The sequence below is a fragment of the Diadema setosum genome, chromosome 4, assembly GCF_964275005.1.
Source record: "Diadema setosum chromosome 4, eeDiaSeto1, whole genome shotgun sequence".
Lineage (NCBI taxonomy): Eukaryota > Metazoa > Echinodermata > Echinoidea > Diadematoida > Diadematidae > Diadema > Diadema setosum.
Genome location: NC_092688.1, coordinates 42,999,828 through 43,024,858, shown reverse-complemented (window position 1 = coordinate 43,024,858; position 25,031 = coordinate 42,999,828). Strand labels below are relative to the sequence as shown.

Sequence of the window (25,031 nt, the reverse complement as noted above, 5' to 3'; positions counted from 1 at the left end):
AAATGTGATTTGCAAAATTTGTCTCAATCGTGACAAAAATGCAGGCAGGTGTTTGTGTGTGTTGGGGGTCAGGAAACCTGAATGTCAAACATCTGAAAGTCAAGTCCACCAGAGTGGCTGGAAGGAATTTTTTTTTTTTTTTTTTAAACCCTTGCCAAATCCTAGACAACAGACTCACAAGTTAAGATTTCTAGAAATCAAGGGGGAAAAATATAGACCCCTAGAACTCACATGTTATATGTTTCTTCAACAGCAATTTTACATTTGTTCCATAGCAGTGACATAAATGTGTATGAAGAAAGTGATATACAATGTAAATGTGTATAAAGAAGGTAACAAGTGTGCAATAATTACAGTGCAACCTCTTCTTGTTTGTTTGTTTTGTTTGGGTTTTTTTTTTTGGTGATGACATTCTTACAATGAGGTCAAGGTCTTGGTTCTGCAGATGAATGTACGCTTCCCCAGTTTTTCTCGACATGGTTGTAAATTGATACATGTTATGATTTATGGAGAAAGTCGCAACAGTGTGGGCCATCCTTTCTAGATTATGTCTGCCTTATGTGGCTCCTTTGCATGGCAAAAGATGCTGAGCCCAAGTCATATTAAATGCACCATTAACTCTCTACGTGTGTGTGTGTATGTGAGATGAAATTGAATTTGTATTTTGTGCATTGCGTGTGTACATATTTCAGATGTGATACCCGAGTCTGGTCGCAGTGCGGTGATGAGTATTTCGAATTGGTTTCTTTTCTCCAGAGGAAAGACTGCCTGCTCTTGAGTGGAGGTCGTCAAATTGCTTTTGTGTACCCCCCTTGCCCTGCCCCTCTTTCTAACTAACTCCATTGTACGGAGACGTCTTGGTCTGCCCGAATATCAAATTGAAGACTGTTGAGAAACAAACAGAGGAGTTCATTATGAAACTTACTGTCTGTATGCTTTGATATTTGGCAGAAATATTTGGTCGCACTGTGTATGAAAGTGCCCTGCAAGTTGAGTCAAATCTTTTTTTTTTTTTTTTTTTTTTTTTTTTTTTTTTTAAATGTAGAACATGTACTTGAAGTCTGGGCCATATTGGGAGTTCTTTTTAGTCGTTGAACTCTGATGACTTACATCTTGTATTGCATGCGAATCTCCTTATCAATATGCCAGTTTAGATTTGATTCGAATGCTCGCATCGAGCAGATTGTTTTGATTGGCTTTTGAATGTGCCTCATCAGTCAGTCACTCAACCTCCATGCCTTGTACTGCTTCCATTCAGGTACACATGCGTGACAAATGGAAGCCAAATATTGTCTCATCAAATGGGCTTCTCTTGTGCTACTGTTAGCACTAATTATCACTAATTGGCAGTAGCTGAAAAGGGCGAGATGGATCATTTAGTAGTGGCCCAGATACTCTCCGTATATATCTGTATAGATTTGTGTGTGTATGTGTGTGTGTGTGTGTGTGTGTGTGTGTGTGTGTTTGTGTGTGTACATGGATGTACACGTAGTCATTGACAGTCGCACTGATACATGTGTTGATAATCACAAGATGTACACTCTCTCTATACTCGTTCTGCTGTCGGCCATGACAGTCGTGCAACAGTTTGTGGTAGCAAAGTGTATCCTGCTTCAGCCATCATCTCTCACACAAAATATCTTATTATAATTTCTATTCATGAGTACAATGTCTGAATTTTTCAAATTTCAGCAAAACTTTGATAGATATCATAGTAATGATAAAGTATTATTGATGATGATGATGCTAATACTCATGCTAATTATGACAATAATAAAAAAGAAATGGTGATCATGACTACAAAATCTGGATCAACATTTCCCCCATGCTGGGATACTGTACCATTAAACATACAATATTACAATATGCTGATTAGTGGTATTTTAAACACAGTTTGCATCTTAACCCTTTCTGTCTCAGGGACTTTGGACAGTGTGTACATTGCTATGGGGTCTTCCTGTGCCAATCAGTACTCAAAGCATATAAAGGATGACTGTATTTCAACCAGGCCTCCCCTTTCTGGCATACTAATGCTATTAAACTAAACTTATTATTGAGTACCTATTTGTATAATGGTTAGGGGGGATGCTGCAGATGAGTGATATCCCCAAAGACATACAATGAATACCATGATGAGTCTTGAACTTTAGACCTCCTCATTTACAGCACTCTATGCAGCCTGGTAGACCACTGCACCTCCCGCAATGTCTAATTTCTCTCCTCTGTCTCTTTTCACTCTCGTCCTTGCTCTATTAGGTTGCCGGGAGGGCAGCAGCTCCCCGAGGCAATATCGCCTTACAAGCGCGCCCGCGAGATGAGCCCCCAGCACCGCGATGTGTCGGCAACGTTGTACACCACCCAGGGCTACACCATGAACCAGACTCATGTTGCTGGAATCTACCCGCAGAACCCCCGCAGCGTTGGACGATATGTCGCGGTAAGTATACCGTTCTTCCTACCAAGAGCTTGAAGAGCAAGCAAAAAGATTGTGTATTTTCTTATGAAGATTACCGGTATGATAGCTGTTGAATTTGAAGATTTTCATTTTTTCCCCAATTCTGTTGCTCCATCATACAATGTAATCTGCCATGTGGTCATGTCAGTTGGAGTGTTAAAAACTGAAATTACCGGCAGTATGAATCACAGTGGAGAGACTACTTCAATGAGCCTTTGTAGGTGTCGATTAAGTGCTTTTGAATCAGTGAAAGTGTGAAGTAGTGGACAAAACTGCGAGTGATGAAACAGTATGCCATGAGAATTTGTGCGGACTGTGGTCCGGTTGTTGATGCTTCATTAATGTGAAGAACCTCTGTGGGTAGTATTTGGATCAGCGGAAAAGTTTACACAATTACGTAATGATCCGAAAAGCAAGCGTTATCAGTGTATAAATACAGCATGTATTTATCTTTTGATTGAGTATCTAAATGTGAAGCAAAGTCAAGTCAAGTTCACTCTGTAATAGGAACACTGCTCTCTTTCTCTCGTAGTGAACAAACCAAAGGGCTTTTTACACTTGTAAATTTTTGCTTAGCCCCGGACCAACGGTGGGGCTAAGGGGGGGGGGGGGGCCTTAGCCCCACCGTTGGTACGGGACTATCCTTAGCCCACTTTCTGTTTACACTCGTTTTTGCCAAAGTGGGCTAGCCCCACCGATAGTACGGTACTATCTGGCCCTGCAAAATAGCAGGGGTTAGCACCGCAATTGCGGTGCCAAGCAAGTGAGTGTAAACAGAACGAAAAAATAATCCTGGGTTAAGCGACGGAGACGAAGTCCGACCCTCACTGACCAATCAGAAACGAGGTAATCTAGTGCTGCCGGTGCGTGCGTGTACGTGTACAGTACACAGCGTAATTATGAATATTCATGTGGTTCGGAAAGTCCGGGGCTAAGAAATACGAGTGTAAAAAAGGTCAGTTTTCTCCTTAGCCCCGGACAAGAGATAGTACGGGACTAATTGGCGAGTGTAAAAAGCTGAAAAATTGGTACGGGACTAACGATAATCCTGGGTCAGAGAAAGTCCGGGGTTAAGAAACACAAGTGTAAAAAGCCCTCAAGATTCTTCTTGAGCGGGTCTTTTTGATAACCTCCAATCTCATTAACACCAAGTAATGCTAAAGCCCGTGAAGAAAACGAGGGAGAAAATAACAATATTTGGATATGTGACTATTGGAAATGCTGGTACAAAACAATTTTTTTTTTGTGAGATATCGTGATGATCTATAAAGAATGTAGGGCGTGTAAAACTAGACAATGGTACGTGCTATTTACTGGTACCTAATACAAGCATAACAATTTGACCCCTCACAACTAATTGCATGCTACCAGCACAATATGCCATTATTTTGAAATACCGAGGGTTTGTTTTCATTTTCCCAGGCTGTGGAAACAACTGTTTACATTTGAGTGCAATATCATTACCAAGTATTTTAGATTCAGAGAGGAGTTTGAAATACAGGAGACTCTCGTTATAACGAGATCCTCGGGACCGGAAGTATTCTTTTATTATAATGAAATTTCGTTAAACTGTGTTGTTTCTGAAATGCTGTTAATGACCATGTTCCTTTATAACAGGAGTGCCCTGTATGTGTAGATCAGTGCCTGTAAAATTTAGTCACATGAATTTAATTATATCAAAGAAGCAGGGAAGAGACTTACTCATGAAGGGCAATGGGTCAGAGTACCAGTAACTTGCATAAAATGATGGAAGTAAAGGATGAAAGAATTCTTACCCAGGGCGTTATTGTATTGTGAGTGAGGAAATGGGAGTAAACATTTTGTTGTTTTTAGAATGAGCAGTAACGAAAATGCAGAGTGCATGCACCACGGTTTGCTGCTTTCAGTTCTGGTTGTAATAGCTCAGTGAGCATCAACAACAAGAATTTGGGAGTGCTACACATCTTTGTCAGATTATGCCCAGACAATAACATCAGCTGCTATGCAAACCTCCAAACACTAACCTGCAAAGGATGATGTGTGCTCGGTTTTTAATATGTGATACAAAGTAGCACATGTTATCTGTACATTATCACTGTATGTTTCAAAGAATTTCACTTGTTAACTTCTGTGTGTGTGTTGTCATAATAGTGTACAAGTGCTCTCTTCTCACATAGCACAAACACACATTAATACCTAAACACAAATCCAGACACACAAATCTCCTGTGTATTATACACAATGTTTGCCGTAAATTATGCCTGAAGCATGCTTGATTTCCTGCAATGGTCCTTGTGGCAAAGAGGAAATAGATGAAAAAAAAAATAATGTTGATGAATGATGCACACATTTCTTCATAAGTCATGAAAAAGTTTGCATTGGAAATTCAGTTTAAAAAAAAGGCCAAAAACTAAACAAAACCAAAACAACAACAAATTAGCCAGCGGAAGACTGTTCAGGATCTTCCCCTTTAAGCTCTAGACTCCTGCCCCAGCCTCACCAGGGAACCTTCTGTCAGAGACAGATAAATAGATTACAGACCTGAATAGCGGCTGGATGCCGAAGAGTTCACCTTCTCGACCTGGCAGTGAGCCAAGCCGCAGTAACAAGAGCAAGTTCCCCTCTTGCACTGCCAGGCCAAAAAAGCATAACAAGTAAATAGAAGGGGTTGCCTAGATCTGGTCGTTAAAGGGAAAATATGATGTTTACTGTATGTAAAGGTTTTGTTGTCATCACTGGGCCATTCTTCAGATAGCCTTAGTGTGTGTATGTGTGTGCATTCATACTATTAAAATTGCTATAAACCATTTTATTTCATCTTTGCCATTAGTACCATAGAATTCTGTGATAGTTTCATGACAAACAGGTGATTTTTGTGAATGCTGTTTTAGTTTTGGTTTCAATTCAAGGTCTTGTCATGTGCATTTGATATAAAATGATGTGAGCAATATATATTTTAAAGCTTAGTAATGTAATGCAAGTGACTGCATGTTAGTAATTATCCATATTGACACTGAATTGTTAGGTTACAGTGCAGGCCTATTCTCAAATCCGTGTCATGTCTGCAAAAATATGTCTGTTAATTTTGTTTCATTTCCCAGTGGGTACTTGCACCTTGAAAACATGACATAATGTTACAATTTTTATATTAATGTAGGCCTGTAGGGCACACATTATGCTGTGGTAAAACATGCTTATCTACCTTTGTGCCACTAATGGAGTGCCTGAATTGTACATCATGTAACTGCAGATAGGAATTATGCAGTTTCTCTTTGAACATATTTTGTTAAAAATCATTCTACTCTTAAAGGTACTGTTTATCATTGGGAGCAGTGATATAAAAAATGTTTGAGATATCACATTTGATGCATATGTGTAAGTCAGTTGTATCACAAAACATCCTACCATACAAAAAAAAAAACAAGTTATAAAGCCTAAAATATTAAAGGAGACGTCACTATTTTGCCCACTAAGCCATAACTGAAGGTTGCAGATAGAAACATTTTCATTGTAACAATTGTTCACATTTTGCATATAAATTAACAAGATTTTTGTTCCATACAGGAACCTGGTGGCCTATAAATTAAATCAGTGGGCGTTTCAGAATTCAGTACATGTATGAAACAGGGTACCATTGATTGTACTGATTCAGATATTTGCATTGGTTTCTATCCCTAACTCATGTTGAAGCACTAAAGCTAGGTTTTTGTCCCATCTGCAAGTGGTAATGCCTCCAATGACTGCCATTTTGCTGCTTGTATGGCCACATACATTATGCATGGAAAACAAGCATGGTGCAGCTTTTTATACTGGAGATGCCTGGTAATATGTTGTCGGGGTTTACTTTATGTCTGAATTCTCATGGGTTTATTCTACAAGTGTGTGTGCACATGACAATAATATAACAATAGAAAGCAAACATACACTGTAGGACCTAACAGTCAACATGGATGAGTGACTATGAATGACAGTGTCTGAATATATTGTGTGCGTGCAGACGTGAGGTTGTACACATTTATGTACTATGTTTGTATGTATCTGTATGGTATGTTACAACAGGGAGGTGGCAGTTTACAGTATATTAATATAGATTAAACAGAGGTGATTGATATTGGGATTATAAATCAACCAAAATGAGTCTGTACATGATCATAAGAATACAAAGTATAAGAAGAAATGTTCAGATAAAGCTGGAGAACCTTTTGAATAGCTTGCCCCATGTGCGTTGATCAGATTGATGAGTCTGCAAAAAATGCACACATAAAGACTCTTATGATTTTATGATTTGTGGTTAAATCTTAGATGCAGAAATCAGTGTTATATCCTGTTCTTTCCATTCTTCCTGGACGCTATTGAAGAGTTGTTGAATTTGCAGTGTAGTCCTAAAATTTGGTTTCGTTTTTAATCTTCTTTGTTACCTAAGGGTCGTGGTGCGCCGTGCATAACCCCACACAGGGAGGAAGACCCAAAATAACTCCCGGTTGGAATTACATGGTATACTCAAGGCCAACGTCGAATCACATAGGAAGTCTGTTGTAAGGGCAAAGTCCCTGTGTAAACGAAAAACAATGCGTCTGTTTTTGAAGACAGGTCAAAGAGTATTGCAAAGTACATATATCTCACTCTAAAATATGTACCATGTCACCCTCTGATAACTCCCCCCCCCCCCACAACAACAACACACAATCACCTGCTCCCACCCCCTAAAGCAATATATTATGTTGAATGCAATTGTAGCACACGATATGCAGCCATGACATAAATTTGATTGAGAAATGTTCCTATCAGTTAAAACACTTGTAACAAGAAAAACAAACAAACAAACAAGAGTGAAGGAAACAGAGATCAGATTGTTTGTGAGGCAGCATATATTGCTACTATAAATGCGTCTGTCAAATCTCTTTGGAGGTGTACTTTTTAGTACTTGCAGAACCCAGTTAAATTGTTTGAGACTTGAACTAGTCAGATAATCATTGTGGAAACTCTTGATGTAGATATGCACATCTTCACTCCAGTTCTGAGATGAGAGGAGGATTTGCTCGGATCAACCCCACCTTTTGGCATTTAAAATAATCATGGTCAAATGCGTAGTGGATGAATTGCCCTGCGTGGAAGCAACCATGACAAATAGAAAATTTGTGCCCTTTCAGGTGTAAACAGGGAACTGTAAACATTTCCCTTCAAATGGTGGGAAGATATGTAGAAAAATTCAAAAGCTAAGATATAATTCAGTGAAGCATTGCCATGGTAACTAGAGCAGTTAACCACAGAAATGACAAAATTCTTGTTCCAATGCCGAGAGATAAGCTTCTGCTTGAAATACGTTTACTCTTCCTTTAAATGCAACCCAACTCCTGTGGTTATTATGGGCCTTGGCCTCAGCATTACACCTTTTACAGGCTTTCGGAACAAATACAGGTTTATGGAGTAGTTTCTGATAGCGTGTAGTTCAGCAAATCTGCGCCTAGTTACATGATGTGCTGAGGACGAATTAAAAAGCACTGGAACAATCAGTTGAATAAGAGTACATGTGTACATGGAGCTGTTGTTCCCATGCTGCGTGATAGCTTATCTTTACTGCATTCTATTTTATTTTATTCATTTGTTTTTTTGTTTCACTCATTTTTCTGCATCACTAATATGGAGAGTGCATGTCCATTGCCGTGATTCAGTTGCCATGGTTACCAGGGGGAGGCTATTGTTCCAGCAAGCGGCGCACTTCAAGGGCACTTCCTCTTCCGTTCATCAGAGCCGGGTAGTGAGAGATGAGTGCGCTCACAGTCACGCGCAGTTTTGTCTGTAAGCTTGACACAGGTCAGGCTGTACGACATGCATCGTACATGCCTCATGCATCACTTTCTCCTTTAATTTGCTAGCTTTTTTATTCTTGTTTTTGTGGGGAGCCAGCTGAACAAGTGTAGCATTGAATTGATACTTCCCCCGATCAGTGTTTTGCTTTGTTTTGCTTTTGCTTTTCAGTAGGAAATTTACAATGACTTTGTAGGCTTTCACAAGGTAGCTGGCAGTAACCTCAACCTTGCAGATAGCAGCGTGCAAAAAGCAAAACAAACACAAATACTGAAACACTTGAAAAATCGGACAGATGAAGAATAGATCAACTGACAACAATAGACCGAGAAAAAAGGAAAGAGAGATAGAGAGAAAGCATGCAAAGTAATATCTGTATTCAAATTAAATGTCAAATATGTTTGTATGCATGATGCTCCAATTTTTTTTTTATTAAATGGGAATGCCTTTATAGATTTGATAAATATTTAACGTCACAAGGGAGAACATATGACAAAGGATATTTATCTTTAAATCAGTAAAATATAGTTTACTGTACAGAGCTTCATTGCCAAGCTCCAGTTTAAATATATGTGATAGTTGTATGTTGTAATGGTTGTTCACTCACTCCCGGACAGAATACAGTGCTCATGTCTGATTAAGTCTAATCCATATGCTGCTCCATAAATGTCAAACTGCTACTGGTATGCAGAAACAGCTAGCTTGCATGCCTCTTCCCACTGCTGAATGAACCGGAGTGAAAAAAAAAAAAAAAAAAGAGAGAAGAAGAAGAAGGAAAAAAAAAGGGGGTAGCTCATTAGTTAAAGGCACAGATGAATGTGAACACACCTTTAATACAGTTATGTATTCAGCCAAATTTATCAGTGTAGTTCAGGGGTTAAAGGCCCTGTTTACCATCGGGAGCAGTGATATAAAAATGTTCCGTGATATCACATTTGATGCATATGTGTAGGTCAGAATTCGTACAACAAAACATCCTACATCTAAGAATTTTGCAATAAATATAAAATATAAGGAGATATCACTATTTTTCTCAATAAACCGTAACTTCAGACTATTTCGTCTGGAAACATTTTATATTACAAGCATTGTTCGCATTTTGTATATTTAACGGAACTTAAAATTGATTATACTAATTCATATTTTGACATTGGTTGTTTCTATCCCTAACTCACATTTTAGAACTATTTTGAAGCACTAATGCTGGGTTTTTATCTCATCTGCAAATGGTAAATGATGTCTTTAATGTCGAATCCATCAGCCTGGTGTAGGGCCATTGTGAAAAACAAGCATTTACGGCTCAGGACTTGCATTGATTGCAGTGAAACCAGGCGTGGCCACCTAGCTCCTCTCTTTTGCTTTTTTCAGTGCTGGGTATTGTTTTCTGATGTGATCTATTGTTTTACCCATTTGCCGTGGCAGTTATGCATTTTACATGAGGGTATTGAAGAAAGTCGTGCCCTTTGTGGCATAGGTGGCACGCCTTTTGGTGACAACTCAATTCTTTCTTTTTTTGTTATTGTCTTAGATAATGAACAGACATCTTTTTCGGTGGTCAAAATCACAAGGTATCGAAATATGGTACATGTAGTTAACGTATAGATAGGTCGTCAGTTCTGGATTTGGGGGTAAAGACAGAATGCATTTTGTCATAGGCATCTGGAGTAGAGTCAATTTTACCTGAATCAAGATAATCCCTGCAAATTTATGTGGGTAGTGTCAAATGCTAGGTGACCTATCTATCTAGATAAAAACAATGAAACTCAATGTGGTTTATACATTCTAGGAATATCCACATAGATTATAGATTGAAATGTCAAACTTGTACTGATCGGTTTGTTTAACTGTAATAAACCACTGTATTCCTGTCATTCAGAACCAACTGCAGTTGAGACTGTCGTTCCCCTTTAAGATGTAATACAATATGCAGGTGTGCCAAAACTGCAGTATGCACTTCACATAATTCATGTTTGCAATACTAGTACTTACGCAGGGCATAGACACTGCACTGGCCCTTACCAGACCACAAGCTACGCCCTGCTGGTACATTTGGCAGCATGTGCGCGAATGTCGCTTGCTCACACATGGTAACAATCTGCACTTATTTGCCAGAACCGTAGATCAGAGTTGCGTTTCATGTTACTGAATACCGCCGAAGAAATGATAGCTTAAAAGTTGCCAAACTGATCAACAACAACAAACACAGTTTATTGTCTATCACCAAATTCTGTGCACATCTCCACAGCTACTGATCTACAACCACCCCCCCCCCCAAAAAAAGAAAGAAATAAAGAAAGAAAGAAGAAGAAGAAAAGAAGATTACCAAGCCAAAAGTGGGAGATGCAGCAATCTGCATTCTATCTTTCTTTAGCATTTTCTCCAGTAAAGTGCTTTTAGTCTTCAGATATCATGTAGATGTAGGGCAGAAAACCATCTGGCCAATCCAGGGAACATAAAGTAACCTGCTTATCATTCTTCTTGTGCCCGTCTTACATGTGTGTGTGTGTGTGTACGTGCATGTGTATATGTGAGAGCGAAATCGAGAGAAGTAGGTCTTATCTCATCATTCCTGGGAGATAAGTATGTCGGGGGTGTCATCCCCGAAGACATTAATAGATTCATGGGTGTACATAGTAGTTTGGCAAACGGGCTGTTATTAGCTGCCTAGAAACCAGATGTTGAATCGCACGCATGAGCATCAAACAAAGTAAATATAATTTATGGTAGGAAATGTGGGCCACAGTGCAAGATGAGTGCACATTATTTCAAGCCAATATGGTTGCTGCAGTTTTGTGCTCCAAGTAGAGAAATATCATGTTGTGCAATTCGTATTATACACACAGACAGGGCTATGTGTATCTCATAGAACAGGAAATGGAATGGGAAGGATGGATGATTTTGCCAGCTTTTTAGACTGTGATGGATGTGGAATGTGCTCTTACACCCCTGCAATGATTTATCTTCATGCAAAAATGCCCTTCATTATAAGAAGGAGGAATATATAATATTGTTATCTCTCTCACTAGTAGGATAGGATGACGAACGTAACACCTGTGGTGGAATGGTTCATGCTACGTGTAGTTCCACGACGCCATGCATAAGCAGTGTCACGATGAGTCCTCTGCACATCCATACGTGCTGTTTAGACAACATTAGCTGTAATGCGAGATATTGTGAACAAAGTGGGATGGGATGGGGGGGGGGGGGGGAGTGATGAGTGTATGCACAGGTAGGCTGTGGCCCTGCCGAGCAGCCACCCAGAGAGATTTTGCCATAGTTCTCCCCCTACCCCCCCCCCCCACCCCAATCATATTAGGTATTTCCCCCAGGAATGATGTCATAGCCTGCCCCAGGTGTGTGCTGTGTGTGTACTTTGTCTGGAGGGAAAAGGAGGATTTGCAGCAGCTCTTAGCCAGCGAGACATTTAGTACCAGGTTAACCCTTCCGGTGCTGTGTGAGGCTGTGGACTGGATTCTTGGGAAATGAGCCAAGCAGTGTTGTGTCTGCATTTTAGTCCAAACAGAGTGAGGTGCATAACGGAATGGCAAAGCTATGAAAGAACAATGGTAAAGGGTTTTGGATTGTGTGACTGGTTTCTATCACAAGTGTGTTTATATCATTGATCATGCCACATTCCATATGAGACAATATATGATTACCATTCATGTTATCAGTGGACTTTATCTTTTTGGAGTATGAATAGATTTATGATGGCCGGTGTTTGTATTAGTAGCCCATTGCAGCAAAATTTGAAAAGCAGGTTAGTGAGTCACTTCAGAATAATTTGCGGTGTTAGACACCTGGGCTAGCTTCAGATGATTTCTTAAAACATATCCTTGGCCGACACACTGCAGTTTGCGTGGAATCTCTTCTTCCTTATTAGTCTTGGTTTCAGACTGTCACCCTTGTCTTCCTCTGCAGCAGTCTGATCAGAAAAGGAGACCCCCCCCCCCCCCAGCATTAGGGATTCAATCCCCTACCTTGGTTTTCTTATGATTGTAACCTCATGACAACACTCTAAGAGCATGGTGCGTTTCTGTTTAACAGCTGCTTTGTATGAGCAAGGATTTTCATTCAAACATTGCCATTAATTTTTGTTAAATGGTCTATTGTGAAGAGGAAATGAAGTGAATCTGAATCTCGTAGATTTATGGATTGAACTGAGAATAGTCGTTACCATAGAAGAGGCATGTGAAGAGCAGGTTAAAAAAAAAGAAAAATCAAAAAGAAATAGCTGTATATTTTTTCTTTATTACAAGTTACATGCAGGGACATTCTTGCCATAAATTCATTTATCCGTATTTCTCTCTTTCTTTCTTTTTTTTTTTTTGGGGGGGGGGGATGGCGCAGTGGAGTCCATAATAGATTTGTGAGTCTGATGGTATTGTCTTACCTGAGAACAGACTTGTAGACTCTTGTAGCATTGTGAAAGAGAAATATAGTAGCAGTTGCTCTTGATAGCCTCTTGTTTCGTGAAGAAAGGGAAGAATGTGGGCAGGATACATTTTTCCATGTACTCCAGCCATAGACTTTCGAGAAACATGCATAGCACTTCCTCACCTGCAGCATACATACACACATGTATGCAATGTAGCTGCGGCAAGTGAAAAATTAAGTGGAAAAGTGTGTAAACCTGGCTTTACCCATTTCTTTGTACCTGTGTCTCTGATATAAATACTTGGGGTGCCAGTCAATATCCCAGTATGTTGGCATGCCATCAGGCTCTTTGGCACAGCATGCTAGATGACTCATGACTTGTGTTTTGGTAAGGTGCCTCCCAAGTCTCTCTGGCCAAAGTTCAAAGAGTTAAAAATCCTCCATCAAGTGTCAGTGTGCTTCTTCTGAAAGGGACTGTACAGTACTACAGTTGAGGTGAAGATTGAGCTTTTAATGTTTTGCGAGATATTTAGAAACCACTCTATGAAATGTTAAAAGAGCATACAATTCTAGGAGAATCAAGAGTTTATTTGATGAAAATCGGTTTTGAAATGGCTGAGATATCTAAAAACAAGGTAAAATAAAGAGAGCCTAATAAAAGATGTGGCCTGTCAGTTTTACTATGATCACGTTTTTGGATATCTCAGCCATTTCAAGACCAATTTTTATCAAATAAATGTTGAATCCTTCTTGAAATTACATGCTGTTTCATATTTCATAAGAGGTTTCTCATTATCACCAAAAAATGTTAAAAGCCTGACGTTAGGTCTCGACCAAAACTATACGATCCCTTTAAAGCCCTTTATACTGTTGTTGTTTTTTTTCTAGCATAGCACTCCTATCCTTAGCCAGTGATTTTTCCCTAGCCACGTTCCTAACTTTTTTTATTCATAGTTTGTACTGGTACGCTCTCTGAAACTGAGGCCTAGATACATGTAAATGGTTGGCTGTTTTCACTTGTGAAATTTTGACTTTGGCACTGACTCTGTCGAGCGTAATGAATATTCATGAGTCAGCCACTCTGCACAGGAGAGGTGATGCAGGATTTACCAAAAAAAAAAAAAAAAAAAAAAAATCAAGTACCCGCCCACATTGTGGAATAAGAAAGAAAGAAAATGAATATTCATAGAAACATGTTGGTCTTTCGTCCCCTTTTAAACTGGGCCCTGTTTTCTACGAGCCCTGGCATGCTCAGCCATGTCAATTGCGATGGTAGCCCCATCAAACTGTGGTACTTGTACATGACAGTTCTGAACTATTGGTGGGGTCAGCCCTCTTTCTTAGAAGATGATGAGAACAACATTGGTTAAGCATTATTACTCTTACAAAAATTGAGAGGGGGAGGGGTTCTTGGCTCTAAAAATTTGTGAAGCTACAACTGTATACTGTATTTTGTCAATGAGAGAGGCCCTTATAACAATCCTTTCTGTCTAATGGGACTACTACTGTTGTACTTGAAAGTATGGGATCCCCTATGTTATCATGCTCCTTGATTATGGAAGCTAATTTAAGTTTTGTTAATAAATTGTACTCAACAACTCACCTGTCTTAGAAAATGCATCACTAGAGGTGATTCAAGACATTCATATTTCAGCTGTGAAAAAGGATGGCCTGTAGTGCTTTTGCTTAATACCTGATTGTTCCTTATGTACTTGAACGTGATTTTCCTCGCAGATCTCTTGCTGTCCAAGATCACTTCAAAGATAGATGTGATTATATATTGATTCATTTCTGTGAAGCATCAGGGGATTTCATGTATTAAACTTTTTACCTGAGAAGCTACCAGTCACAGTCGAGAAATTTCCAAAATAACTTTGTCCACCCCTCTGGGTTCTGTGCAGTCTCTAGCCTCCATTTAACTTGACCAGCAGAACGAGGGGATATCCGTGGGTTCCTTCCGGGTGGGTTCACAGGGATTGTTGGTGGTAGACACAAGAAAAAGTTCATTGCTACTACTCTATGATTAATGTGTGTGTTTGTGTGTGAGTGAAGTTGTGTTTGTCTAGAGAGCATGTGCATGTGTGCATTAGTGTGTATCTACCATATGTGTATATGTGTCTGTTTGTGTGTGTGTTTCTGTATATGTGTATTTAAATATAATATGTGTGTTTGTTTGAGTGTGTATTTCTGGTGTATTCATGCTACTCCAAATGGATACCAAACATACAAGATTAATGAGATATAGCTAGGCAGTCTGTGTGACGAGTCTGCTGCATGTGTGTGTGTGTGTGTGTGTGTGTGTGTGTGTGTGCTTGATAGTATTGCTCACTACAAAAAGGTGTAAATATGATTTGTAGTATCGATATGACCACTTTTGTTGTGTTTTAGCAGTTATGAGAATAGAAAGTTGTCACCAGTCTGCATATTGACTGTATTATATATGTGCACATGTATTACTGTACATTGTAGATTTCGTGGTTACCACTCAGTAAGCACATACAAAAAGATATTTTATGGTCACATCTAACTGTACCACTTGCCTTCTAAAATATTTATAACAAAAACAAAGTAAAAACCTTACTGGAAAACATACTACATTGCTTGAAAATGTGAAAGCTGTGTAATGTAACATAGTGCAATTAAATATTATATGTACACTGTACATATCATGAAGGAATCCTAATCAATATCCCATTGAGGACGAACTGATTTTGCTACATTTATAACATAAAAACACCTGCCGGAGTATACTCAGGACTAGTCTTCAACGGGTTAAGGGCATCCTATTCCACTGACTAGCCCTACAAAGCAGCAGAAACACGCTCATGTCTAGTCATTCTTTGCCTATTTATTGTATGTTGACCAGATGCTTGGCTTGTCGATACGTTGTGAAAGCCGAAATTGCGAGGGATTATTTGTCAGGGCTTTTGCAGTTAGGCAGAGAAGTACCTCTAGTAAGGTAGCTCATGGGTAGTCAATTCCTGTGCCCTGCTAAAAATGAAATTAATTTAGAGAAAATTTGAGAGGTCGAACGGGGGAAGAGAAGGTTATGTGTGTGGGTTGGTGTGTGTGTGTGTGTGTGTGTGTGTGTGTGTGTGTGTGTGCTTGTGCATGTTCATTTCTTGTATGCCATTCGCAAATGCGTTGGAAATGTGTGCAGTGAATTCTAAACAGAGCGACAAAGTGCTTTTTAAAAAAAAATGTTGATATGGCATTGGGAGCTTTGGAGCTCTTAAAAAAAAAAAAAAATACCCAAAATGAGACAAAAAGCTGGTAAGTGGTATACCAAACCAGTGATTACTGCATACATCAGTGGTAATGGATGAAAAAGAGAAACAATGACAGTGAATATACATGTATGTAAATGAAAGGCAGAGCTAGTTGTATCATGAATACAGATGCTGTTGTACTGTAAAAGTGGAAATTTTCACGCATTTCACGCAACCAGAAGCTAGCGCGAAAATAAAAGCATGGTAATATCTTTGCATGCCATATGTTCCTGTATTAAATAAATGTCCTGATTCTGCGGAGTTAAAAACACGCAAAATTCATCTTACCAAGCCAAGCACGAAAAATCACTTATGCAAAAATATCCACTTTCACAGTAAATGAGAAAGATGAAAAGTATGCAAGTTTATAATCCATCACATATTTCAACACATAAAAGCAGTGTACATCAGGGGACACCAAGTTCATCTTAACCCCCAAAATTAATCAACCTCTTTCATCATTTTCCTAATCTCACTGTGCATTCTACAGGACATGGGGCAGATGGAGTTTAGAGATCCCCGTGACCTTCACTACAGCAGTCAGGCCAGTATACGAAGGCGACCCTCCCTCCTCTCAGAGTTCCATGGACAGGTGGACAGAGACAGGTAAAAGCAATGACTGACATTTTTGATGCCTTTCACAGAGACTCCAGTTCAATTTTGCTCTCCCTCCCCCCGCCGGGTTTATTATGCGAGCCCTGAAAAATGCTTTTTTTCTGAAATCAAATGGATTGCGAATGAAATAATATTGTCCAGCCTATGCCAAACAGTTTATGATGAAAACAAACCAACACAGATGTAAGTATGAGGGACTATTATATTTTGCATTGTTGAAAAGAAAAGTTGCCCACTGCTTTAGTATCTTAAAGTTAACCATGAATTTATTTTCACATGAAAATACATTTATGAAAGCATAATTGTGACAGAAACGTAAAGTCCTGGAATAGATTTTTCTAATGGTTGCCTGCGTTTATACTCGGGCTGTGAAGAACATTCTGTTCAGCTGAGCCACTAATCCTCTCATGATGTAACTACTTTAAAACATATATTCGCTGCATGAATATTTTGCGAATTGGAGCCGACGGCATTTTTTGTGGCATGAAATTTTCGCGAACTGCCACTGGCATTCAATGCATATAGTATAGACAAGAACTTTTGCGTGCATTTTAATTTCGCAAATCTTGGCACTCGCGAAATTCACGAAATTAAAATGCATGCGAACATTCCTCGTTTGACAGTACCACCATAATCTCCTCCTCATCCTTCGATTCGCTCCTCCACTACCCCTCCACCTTTGTCCCCACGCCTATTTTCTTCCTTGTCCTTGTTGTCATGTCCCAACTCTATTCCTACTCCTTTGATTGTCCTTCCGTGTCTCTCCCTTGTTCATACTCCTGTGTTCCTCATCCCCTGCCTCTCCCTTGTTCATACTCCTGTGTTTCTCACCCCGTTTTCCCTTAAAGAGACTGTACAGTTCTGGTTGAGGTGAGGATTTAGCTTTTAACGTTTTGCGAGATATTCAGAAACCATTCAATGAGATGTCAAAGAGCATGCAATTCTAAGGAGAATCAAAAGTTTATTTGATGAAAATCGGTTTTGAATGGCTGAGATGTCCAAAAACAAGGTGAAACAAAGAGATCCTAATAAAAGGTTTTGCCTGCGGCCTTTTATTATTATTACTTTTTGGATATCTCAGCCATTTGAAAACCAATTTTCATGAAACAAACGTTGAATCGTTTTTCAGATTACGTGCTTTTTCACATTTCATAAGAAGTTTCTCATTATCTCACTTAGGAATGCTATAAACCTGAATCCCCACCTCAACCAGTACTGTACAGTCCCTTTAAGTTCATACTCCTGTATTCCTCATCTCCTGTTTTCCCTTGAGTTCATACTCCTGTGTTCCTCATGCCCTGTTGCTCCCTTGTTGTTCATACTCCTGTGATCCTCCTTCCCTGCGGCATCATGTTCCTTTTCCTTTGCTGCCACTCCTGTGTCCTTTCCCATCCCTCCTCTGTTCCTACTCCCTCAATCCTCCTTTCCACTGTCTCCCTTGACCATACCCCTGTGTTCTTCCTCCCATGTCTCTCTCTTGTCCCTCCTATGTCCCTCCCTTGTCTTTTCATCCCATGTTCCTCTTTGTGTGTTTCTCCTCTCTTGTCCATCGTGTGTTCCTGTGAATTCCTGTGTTCCCCTTTCCTGTCCCTCCCCTATCCTTCCTCATATGTTCCTACTCCTGGATTCTTTCTCTCGTCTCTCGTGTCCATACCTTGTGTCCGTACGATGTGTTCCTTTTCCTGTCCCTTCCTTGTTCCATATTCTCCATGTCCCTTCTCTCCTTTCCCTCCCTTGATCATACTCAATGTCCCTTGTCTCCTTTCCTACCCTTGTTCCTGTTCCTGTGTTCTTCCTCCCCCATCCCTCATCCTCTGTCAGTGTTTCTCTTGTGTCACTCCTCCCGGCTCCATCTTTTTCTTTCCTTTTCTTTTTCCATCTTTCTCTTCCCCCATCTTTTTCTTCCACCACCTGTTGCATATCTTCGTCCTCCCTTTTTCCCCTCTTTTCCTTTAATAATCTCTCTCTTCTCGAAGCTGAAATAACTCATTATGCAGATCTGCAATGTCATCGTCAGATAAAACTTGATGGATGCTTGGGAGGAGTCTGTGTAAAGAGGGCTATTTCATGTTAAAAGAAGAACATTCCGATTATTCTTGGCACCGAGTGTGTGGTTGTTTGTGAGCCTGAAAGATAAGTCCCATTTCCAGAGCCAGTCTGGTTTTGCAGACCCTGTTCTCTTCTTGAGGATTATCGCACAGGCCGTCAGATAAAAAGAATTTGTGCCACGCACCACCCAGGATGCTTCTACGAACATGGCGAGAGAAGAAAGCGGAAGTGGGAGGCAGCTCCATGGAAACAAAGACGTTAGCACCAACTGTCACCAATGGAGGATAGGCGGAATGTAGGAATCAGGTCAAAGTTCTGGCTTATCACATAATCGCTGTGGAATATGCATTGAAATGCCATTTTTGGCAAGATCCTCACATAATGTGAGAATGCACGAAAATGACTGTGTGTGTCAATAAACATTAAAGGAGGATGCGTCCCCAATTGTGCACAAACTGGGTCATTTTTGTGCCCTTTGCTCTTCCGTGGTAGATGATGTACTTTTACAAGGTTTGCGTTGGAGAGCGTCTGGAAGATAAAGTTCTCGTAGAAATGATCACAATAGACTGAAGCTCTTTTTTATCTTTTGGGGAGCTCCCTGCATGACAGGAAGAAATGGCCTGTGAAGATTTTAACAATTCCCCAAATAAATATGAAATTGTATCGAGCAGACATCCCTGCTGTAAAGTAGCTGATATGAAGAGGGCATGGTATCCATCATAGCAACCATTACATTACAGTCCGATCTCTGTTATCTGGCCATGTCGGGAGCGGCGCCTGTCCGGGTAAATCGATTTGGCCGGATAAGGGAGAAACACTGTACTTTTGAGTACAAATAGGCCGCCGACTCAGTGGTAGCTATGTACATGTAGGTAGTGGACAACACTGTGCAACAGTGTAATTCATGCTTGTGTACTTAAAATCATAGCAAAATTGAAATATTTTACTGCAAAATTCATAACACGTTTCTGTCGGGAATATCATCAAATTGCATGAGTTTTTTAGGAGGTATAATTGTTGTTGAAATTACTTTTCTGTTTGTCTTCACTGCATGGAGGTGTTCGGATAATGGAGAAGTCCAGATAAGAGAGGACCAGGTAATCAGACAGGGTCGGACTGTAATGTACATATTTAGGTGATCAGGGTCATCTTAGATCACATAAATGTTTTTTTTTCCCACTCAAGTCAAATGGTTTCTTTCTGTATTTATGCTGGGTTTTGTTTATTAATTTTCTTTCAGGAAATATTGCTTACTTTTAATGATACACATTGATATCTGTCACCTGTAATGCTTGCTAGAGAGATTTGGGGTGGACACCAAAAGGAAAGTAGCTGCAGAATGTCCAGGTGTCAAAATTTGTATTTGTATTTGTATTTTTTTTTTTTTTTGGGGGGGGGGGGTAATTTTCATGGCTTAATTGTTGATAAAAAGTTTCAGGATGCAGTTCAAGAAATTGAAAGTTATACTTCTCACGCAGGAAAACCAACTTTTAGTACATTTTTAAAAAGTTTTATATTCTCTGCAAAGTGCATGTATTTGGGGAAAAAAGCAAAAAAAAAACCCCAAAAACAATGAAAGTGATATTTATTCATTCAAACTATGCGCAAACCGGCTTTTTTGTGTCTGCTTTCCATTTATCACTCATTTTCAGTGCCCTGGAATAGCCCATTTTCTCTTGTATAATGTTCTCAAGTGACAAGAGCAATTGAGGTTGTGACCTATTTTAGTAATGTCATGTACTTATTTACCTTCTACATAATATGAAAGACTTCTCAGAAAGAAAACACCACAGCTATTAATGAAAATATGGTATATTTGATTATTTGTGCTGAGATTTTTTCAGTGTCATCAAACTACACACAATATAAAATGACATCATGTCTAACTAGTTTTTTCCAGCAACTCATTTCTGGAGTTAACTGGGCTATGTTGTAAACAGGAAACGTATGGCTTCGAAAACCTTTTCCATTGCCATCTGTGCATGGCAGAGTCCCAAGACTGTTTCAGACTAGACAGTGCAAATATTTGTCATGCTGCCTGTTGTATGAACATGTAGATTTACAATTCACATTATACACCAGTCATTTCAAGAAGATTTTAAAAAAAGAAATAAAAAAGCATATCTTAATTTAAGGGGGAAAAAAAAAATATGAAGCTTGAGACTATGCCATCCAGACATTGGCCAGTGCATGAGATCAAAGGGTACTTCTACAGTGAACCGACACAATAGCACACAGGCATGACACACAATTATCTGTTCACACCAAACGTGACACCGCCGAGGGGGAGACGACAGTGTGACGGGACTTTTTATTGAACTCTAGAAAACTTTTGTGTGCGGCTGTTTGCCATTGGAAGCCAAGAGTATCTTTTGGTTGGTTTCGAAGCGACGTTTTGCTGTAGATTTTTTATTTTTGGTTGGTTGTTCTTTCTTGAAAATGACTGCAGGAGTGGTCCACATTCATAGAACGTCATTCATAAGAATGTCAAGGCTATGAAACTTAGCACGTACGATTGTTATTAATCTGTTTGTAACACATTATTCTTTTCAGAGGCGTTTTCTGAAAGATGGACTGAAATCTTGCACAATTTCATGGTGATCAAGCTCATCATGTAATGTGGTGGTTTTGACTCGGCAGGAGCTTGCTTTGTTGTCTTATTAAAAAAAAACCCACAGACACACATACACACACACACACACACACACACACACAAAGAGCATGCGTTTGATTTGAAGGTGTCATGTGTAAAGGCTTCTGCATATCACAATCTAATCAGCATCAGTTTTGAGGTTTGCAAACCAGAAGTACATTTTGCAACACTATCTGTGTGTTTGTGTGTGTTTATGTGTGTGTTTATGTGTGTGTGTGTGTGAGTGAGAGAGAGAGAGAGAGAGAGATAGAGACACATGCAAAGACAATGTTAGAGAATGTTGAGTCTATATATATTTTGTTTAATTTGGTTAAAAAAAAGGAAAAAAAAAAACCCTGAATAATTGTTCATTTGATAGAATGAAAATACTGAAGAAAACAAGAATTTAATGCTCTGATGTAGGCTAACTTCGTGAAATTTGCAATGCATTGTCACATGCGTTTGCGAAGGAAACTCTCTGAGATTTCGATTGTTTTGGAAAATGCTCTAAAAAGGATGTGGTTTTGCTTCAGGAAGATTCAAATGGAAAGGAGGGGAAAAAAATGAAACATCGGTTTTCATTTCGATGATGATTTATTGGAAGAATGAATACGTCTGAGAGGTTGAATCATTAACCAGCTTACCACAATAAAGAACAGCAGTGTTTCTGCCTTATGACTAGAAAGTCATTGACATCTACATGTAATGCAGGATGTATGCAAAACATGCCTAGACCTCTGGCATCCAGTCTGATGGGCCATCCATTAGGGTTTTGCTAAAAGCATGTGCTAACAGGGAGCATAATTTGTCATGTGAAGGCAACTTCTAACCTCTCTTCAATTCTGTGATGAAATGTAGGGTATTGGTGAGTGCCAGCTGTTCAGCTCTCAAATGAGCTCTCGATTATTTGACCCTTTTTTTTGGGGGGGGGGGGGGAGGGGAGGGATGGAGGGGGACCCAATGTCAGCAGCCATCTTTAAAATTTCTCAAATCTGATACCACAAGAGGTGTGTACAGTTTACAGTACTAACAAACAAACATATAGACATACATACATGCAAATAAACAAACAAATGACTGCTGGTAACAGTGAGCTGGAAGAATCAATAGATTTTTTTTTTTGGTAAAATGTATAGATCTTTCCAAAATTTTGAAACGCAGAGCTACTGTTCAGGGTTCGATGATTTGAAAATGTCACTGATAATCCTTCTGAAGTAAGAAAAAGGTAATGTAAAATATCTAAATGGAAGTTGAAGTGTGGGTTCATATTTCATATTCAGGCAATATGTGTTTTATGTTGGATGATGGAAGATGCTTACAAACACGTGACAGTTATACCCCTGAATTTCCACCTTTGAGAACATTTGAAATTTGATATATTTAGAGAGATGCAATATTTTTGGATTGCTACTGGAAGTGTCTTAGATTTCAGGATGTAGGAAACGGTTATGAGGAAGGTGAATAAAATGTCTGTATCTTGTTTCTTGTGATATTTTAGGGAAGAGAACATGACAGTTTTTTTCCTTTAAAAAAAAGAAGGAAAAAAAAATACATTTTTAGAATGACTTGCATTTTTGAGTGCCATCATCAAAGTTGTACCATTAGTACATTCAATGCATGTGAAGTATTATTATGTAACAAGAAGATCACATCATTCGGAGAATTTGGAACCTGTGTGATTTTGGGTATGGATAGTGAACTAGAAATGAAAAAAAAAAAAAAAAATCGCACATCTTATCATTCAAAATCACCTATCAAATGTAGAAACATGTCCACCAGTATTTGTTACAATGATGATACTTTTTGTGTGTGGGACAAGAATAAAAAAAAAATGTAATTCATTTTGATAGGAAAACGTATACATCGTACAATAATCATGCAGGAATTGCTTTTTAAAATTTTTCAATTTTATGGCACATTATGAAATGTAGTAAAATGTCATATGATATTTGTGGAGCTCATATCTTAAGAACTAGTTAACCTTTGCGCCAGATATGCACACATGTATGCACTGCAGAATGTTCAGATCAGTTATTTGTATGAGACAACTTGTTTAATCCTTCAACTACCAGCTCACACAACATGGAACGTGATTATGCAAAACGCCAAGAGGTAGACAGTGCTTTTAAATATCACAGTTACATACAATTTGCATAAACTACTGTACATGGGGGGGGGGGAGGGAGAGCAAGAAAGAGAAAGATTAGATGCTTATTTTCAACTAATTATATGTATTCAAATACACTGCATTTATATGTTTGTATTTGTGTATACTTGTTTTCTGTCTTTGATATTTGAAAAGATTTGAATAATGGTTGTTCCAACCTCGTGACACAAATCTTTGCAGGGAACCATCTGTAATAGATAATGCAGAGTTCTCTTCACATTTCTGAAAGTTATATCAGAAGAATATACAGCACAGAATATATTTATCTGAAAAGATAACAATGGAGAAGATGTTTACAGCCTTAGGTCAAAGCTACTTTTCAATCTATTCAGATCACATTCAAACTGAAATGATACCATTGAAAAAGAGAAGAAAATCTACGAAAGTAGTCTTTCTACCCCTTGCAGTTGAAATACAGAGTTTATCCAGAAAATAGTATACAAGATTACAACTGAGGCCACCACTCAGAATGATACTGCATTTTGAGTTGATGATTGACAAGTGTTATCTTACAAATGCTTCAGTTTTCAAATCTGCACTCCTAGTAGTCAAACTTCGTGAATACAAGCCTATGTGTCAGTCTGGAAATTGTTTTAGATGTCTTTATTTTAGAGCCCATTGACAGTCACATAATTCTTGCCTATCGTAACATGAAAGCATTGTTGCTCCTCTCCGAGTTGGGAAATCTAGAGATCCTAATTCTTTTTAATTCCTTCAATTCTCGTTTGTGACTTCACCTTCAAGTGAGATTGCCTAACAAGTCATAATTTGCAAAGAAATATGTTCATAAAATGTTGCACATGATATGATAGCTCTCAAAGATGTGGTAAGCCAGCAAATGTGTAAACTTACAACCTGTGCAGTAAATTCAGCGGGTATTTGGTGAGTAATTTGCCGATGAAAGGTCTGTAGAATTTCCTGCGTGTGTGCTTTTGAATAATTCTTCACATGTTTATTCAGTGTTATTGCCTTTTTCACTTTTCACTGGGGCAGAAGCTATGAAAGATCTATTTTCATCTGATACACCCCAATAATCCGTTGGCATGAAGGCTGTTACCTTCCCTTGAAATCTAATCTTTAAAAAATGGAATTTTGCTACTACGAAAGAAGTTTCATTCTGCTTGTGTTTGTATCTCTATGACCTTTGACCTTCTGTTCTGTTCTAATTTTTTTTTTTTTTTTTTCAGGGGACTGGCGCAGTATCGGCAGTTTGAGCCCGTAAGGCCATCGGGCACCCAGCAGGCCGTGGCAGCAGAGTCAGTAGCACCAAAGCGCCCTCGTCTGACGATGACTGAAATCGACCACAAGCCGGTACGCCCTGTCCCAATGGGCAACAGTGCTCAGATGATGCTGGTTCCGCAGCATGAAATCAAGAAGGTAAAAGAAAGAACACGCTACAGATCCTCCCTCTGGGCCACTGATCATAAGTCTGTCAGAGAGCACTTCTGGCTTTGCAAATAAGTTGTTGTGTAATTCCCCCGTGGACCCCAATTTTGTGTCAATTTGATCTAAGTCCACCATTTGCTATTTATGAAATTAGACAAATTTGTTTAATGACTTGTACAGAAAATTCATTTAGTTTTTGTATTTTGTCTGTTCATGTTTTCATTACTCAAGTGTAATCATTCCATGGCTAGAAGATCATGAACACTTTTGTATGCATTTTGTGTGTAACACTGG

At 39.0% G+C, this 25,031-nt stretch overlaps 1 protein-coding gene across 1 annotated transcript in view; it reads left to right on the top strand.

The window, feature by feature from the left end:
* The window catches only part of LOC140227908 (uncharacterized), an 81,369-nt gene that overhangs the window by 19,390 nt on the left and 36,948 nt on the right, over positions 1-25,031 (top strand). The window contains exons 2-4 of the mRNA XM_072308292.1: positions 2,257-2,437; positions 16,379-16,494; positions 24,539-24,728. Coding sequence (XP_072164393.1) covers positions 2,257-2,437; positions 16,379-16,494; positions 24,539-24,728 — 487 coding nt within the window. The remainder of the gene's footprint in view (positions 1-2,256; positions 2,438-16,378; positions 16,495-24,538; positions 24,729-25,031) is intronic.